This window comes from Limulus polyphemus, unplaced genomic scaffold (assembly GCF_000517525.1).
Source record: "Limulus polyphemus unplaced genomic scaffold, Limulus_polyphemus-2.1.2 Scaffold12217, whole genome shotgun sequence".
Classification (NCBI taxonomy): Eukaryota; Metazoa; Arthropoda; class Merostomata; order Xiphosura; family Limulidae; genus Limulus; species Limulus polyphemus.
In genome coordinates, this window is record NW_013677827.1 from 9,558 (window position 1) to 12,807 (window position 3,250).

Here is a 3,250-nt window from a genome sequence, read left to right on the forward strand (position 1 = left end):
AATGTAGTAACACATCAAGTGTTTAATGATACTATAGACCTAGAACAGGAATTAGTAATATAGTAACACTTCACCCAGTGTTTAATGATACTACAGACCTAGCACAGGACTTAGTAATGTAATTACACTTCAAGTGTTTAATGATACTACAGACCTAGCACAGGACTAAGTAACGTAGTAACACTTCAAGTGTTTAATGATACTACAGACCTAGCACAGGACTTAGTAATGTAGTAACACTTCACCAAATGTTTAATGATACTACAGATCTAGCACAGGACTTAGAAATGTAGTAACACTTCACCCAGTGTTTAATGATACTACAGACCAAGCACAGGACTTAGAAATGTAGTAACACTTCACCCAGTGTTTAATGATACTACAGACCTAGCACAGGACTTAGTAATGTAGTGACACTTCAACCAGTGTTTAATGATACTACAGACCTAGCACAGGACTTAGTAATGTAGTAACACTTCAAGTGTTTAATGATACTACAGACCTAGCACAGGACTTATTAACGTAGTAACACTTCAAGTGTTTAATGATACTACAGACGTAGAACAGGAATTAGTAATGTAGTAACACATTCAAGTGTTTAATGATACTACAGACGTAGAACAGGAATTAGTAACGTAGTAACACTTCAAGTGTTTAATGATACTACAGACGTAGAACAGGACTTAGTAATGTAGTAACACTTCAAGTGTTTAATGATACTACAGACCTAGCACAAGACTTAGTAATGTAGTAACACTTCACCCAGTGTTTAATGATACTACAGACCTAGCACAGGACTTAGTAATGTAGTAACACTTCACCCAGTGTTTAATGATACTACAGACCTAGCACATGACTTAGTGGTAAATATTACAAACCTAACTGATTCAGATACTTGAGGGAAAACTTTATCGATTTGGTTACTATATTAGTGAGTGCTTAACTTATTTAACACAAAGTAAGCACTTCATTGGCAAGTTTAATATGACTTAAACACTACATTGGCAAGTTTAGTATGACTTAAACACTACATTGGCAAGTTTAATATAACTTAAACACTACATTGTTAAGTTTAATATAACTTAAACACTGCATTGGCAAGTTTAATATGACTTGAACACTACATTGGCAAGTTTAATATGACTTAAGCACTACATTGGCAAGTTTAAAGCAAGTTTGATATGACCTAAACACTAAATTGGCAAGTTTAAAGCAAGTTTAATATGACCTAAGCACTACATTGGCAAGTTTAAAGCAAGTTACTTAGTCCTGTGCTAGGTCTGTAGTATCATTAAACACTTCAAGTGTTACTACGTTACTAAGTCCTGTGCTAGGTCTGTAGTATCATTAAACATTTGGTGAAGTGTTATACATTACTAAGTCCTGTGCTAGGTCTGTAGTATCATTAAACACTTGAAGTGATACTATGTTCCGTATGTTTAGTTATTTGTCAATTTGTTTATCTGTTTTATTATGTGTAAAGTTTCTGTGTGTTTAGTTATTTATCAATTTGTTCATCTGTTGTATTATGTGTAAAGTTTCCTTATGTTTAGTTATTTGTCAGTTTGTTTATTTGTTTTATTATGTGTCAAGTTTCCTTATGTTTAGTTATTTGTCAATTTGTTCATCTGTTTTATTATGTGTAAAGTTTCCGTATGTTTAGTTATTTGTCAATTTGTTCATCTGTTTTATTATGTGTAAAGTTTCGATATGTTTAGTTATTTGTCAATTTGTTTAATTATGTGTAAAGTTTTCTTATGTTTAGTTATTTGTCAATTTGTTGATTATGCATTACTGTAAAGTGTTTTTGTCGTTAAAGGATATGGAGGTCATCGGTGTGAGCTGGACATAGATGAATGCCAGTCCAACCCATGTCAATTTGGTGGTAGCTGCCATGATGTCCTTGATGGCTATTCCTGTATCTGTCTGCCAGGATATAGAGGTCAAAACTGTCAAATCAATATCAATGACTGTGCTAGCAGTCCCTGTCTCAATGGAGGGTTTTGTATTGACTTGGTCAATGCCTACAAGTGTGTGTGTAAGGCCCCGTACACTGGTCACAAATGTGAATCAGAGCTAGACCCATGCAGTCCAAACATGTGCAGAAACAAAGCAGTGTGTAGCCCATCCTCAAACTACTTGGAGTTTTCATGCACCTGTGAACTTGGTTATACAGGTAAGTCGAGACCTTTTAACTTTCTTAACATTGCAGTTCTGCAGAAATTGAACACTTTTATTGTTTTACATCTGAATTTTAGGTAAAAATCTTTATTACAATAACAAAACGTTTTTGTTACACTTTAGATTCAAAAGAAGGAATGTTTATTTTGTATTTCAACCACTAATAAGTCTTACCACTTACAGGTAGACTTTGTGACGAAGACATCAATGAATGTATCATTTCTTCTCCGTGTCGTAATGGTGCTACATGCGTCAACACCAATGGGTCATACACGTGTTCATGTGCTAAAGGTTACGAAGGAAGAGACTGTCTAATTAACACGGATGATTGCGCATCTTGTAAGTTTAATACCATCGTAAATATTGTTCTTCTCTAATTACGTTATATTATTTATTAACCTACTATGAATATACTTATTTATTCGTTAAAAGAAAATTGTTGCCTCTGCATTCACTAAGTGTGACTTTAGAAAGTTAAACTGTAATAAGAATACTTCAATAAACCTTAGATGTGTTTAGTTTTTGTTGTTTTTATGTAAAAATAAATATTAGTCCTCTAATATTTGAAGTATAAAACTATTTATTTCGATCTTGGATGATATCAGCTCCCTGCCGGAATGGAGGAACCTGTCTTGATGGAGTTGGAGAGTATACATGCATCTGCATCGATGGATTTGGGGGGAAGCACTGCGAAACTGACATCGATGAATGTGCCAGCTCTCCCTGCGAGAATGGAGCCACCTGTAATGATTACATGAACAGCTACACTTGCACTTGTGCTTCCGGGTTCAGTGGGACAAACTGTCAGACTAATGATCAGGATTGTACAAGAAGGTGAGAATTAACTGGCTGGAGAAACTAGCTCTTCTGATATTCTCACTTAACATAGCTGAATCATTACTTACTAATGTGGAAATCTTCAGTTTGGTGTCATTGGATGGGTTTAAACTTTACACATAATAGAACAGATAAACAAATTGACAAATAACTAAACATACAGGAAACTTTACACATAATACAACAGATGAAACAAATTGACAAATAACTAAACATACAGGAAACTTTACAC

General features: G+C 34.3%; 1 protein-coding gene across 1 annotated transcript in view; it reads left to right on the plus strand.

Moving 5' to 3' along the window:
* LOC106476946 (neurogenic locus Notch protein-like) overlaps positions 1-3,038 on the plus strand; it is a gene marked incomplete at its 5' end in the record, with an annotated part of 12,501 nt that extends 9,463 nt beyond the window's left edge. Inside the window, 3 exons of the mRNA XM_022380678.1 lie at positions 1,820-2,176; positions 2,365-2,520; positions 2,787-3,038. Coding sequence (XP_022236386.1) covers positions 1,820-2,176; positions 2,365-2,520; positions 2,787-3,019 — 746 coding nt within the window. The remainder of the gene's footprint in view (positions 1-1,819; positions 2,177-2,364; positions 2,521-2,786) is intronic.
* Positions 3,039-3,250: the final 212 nt, after the last annotated feature.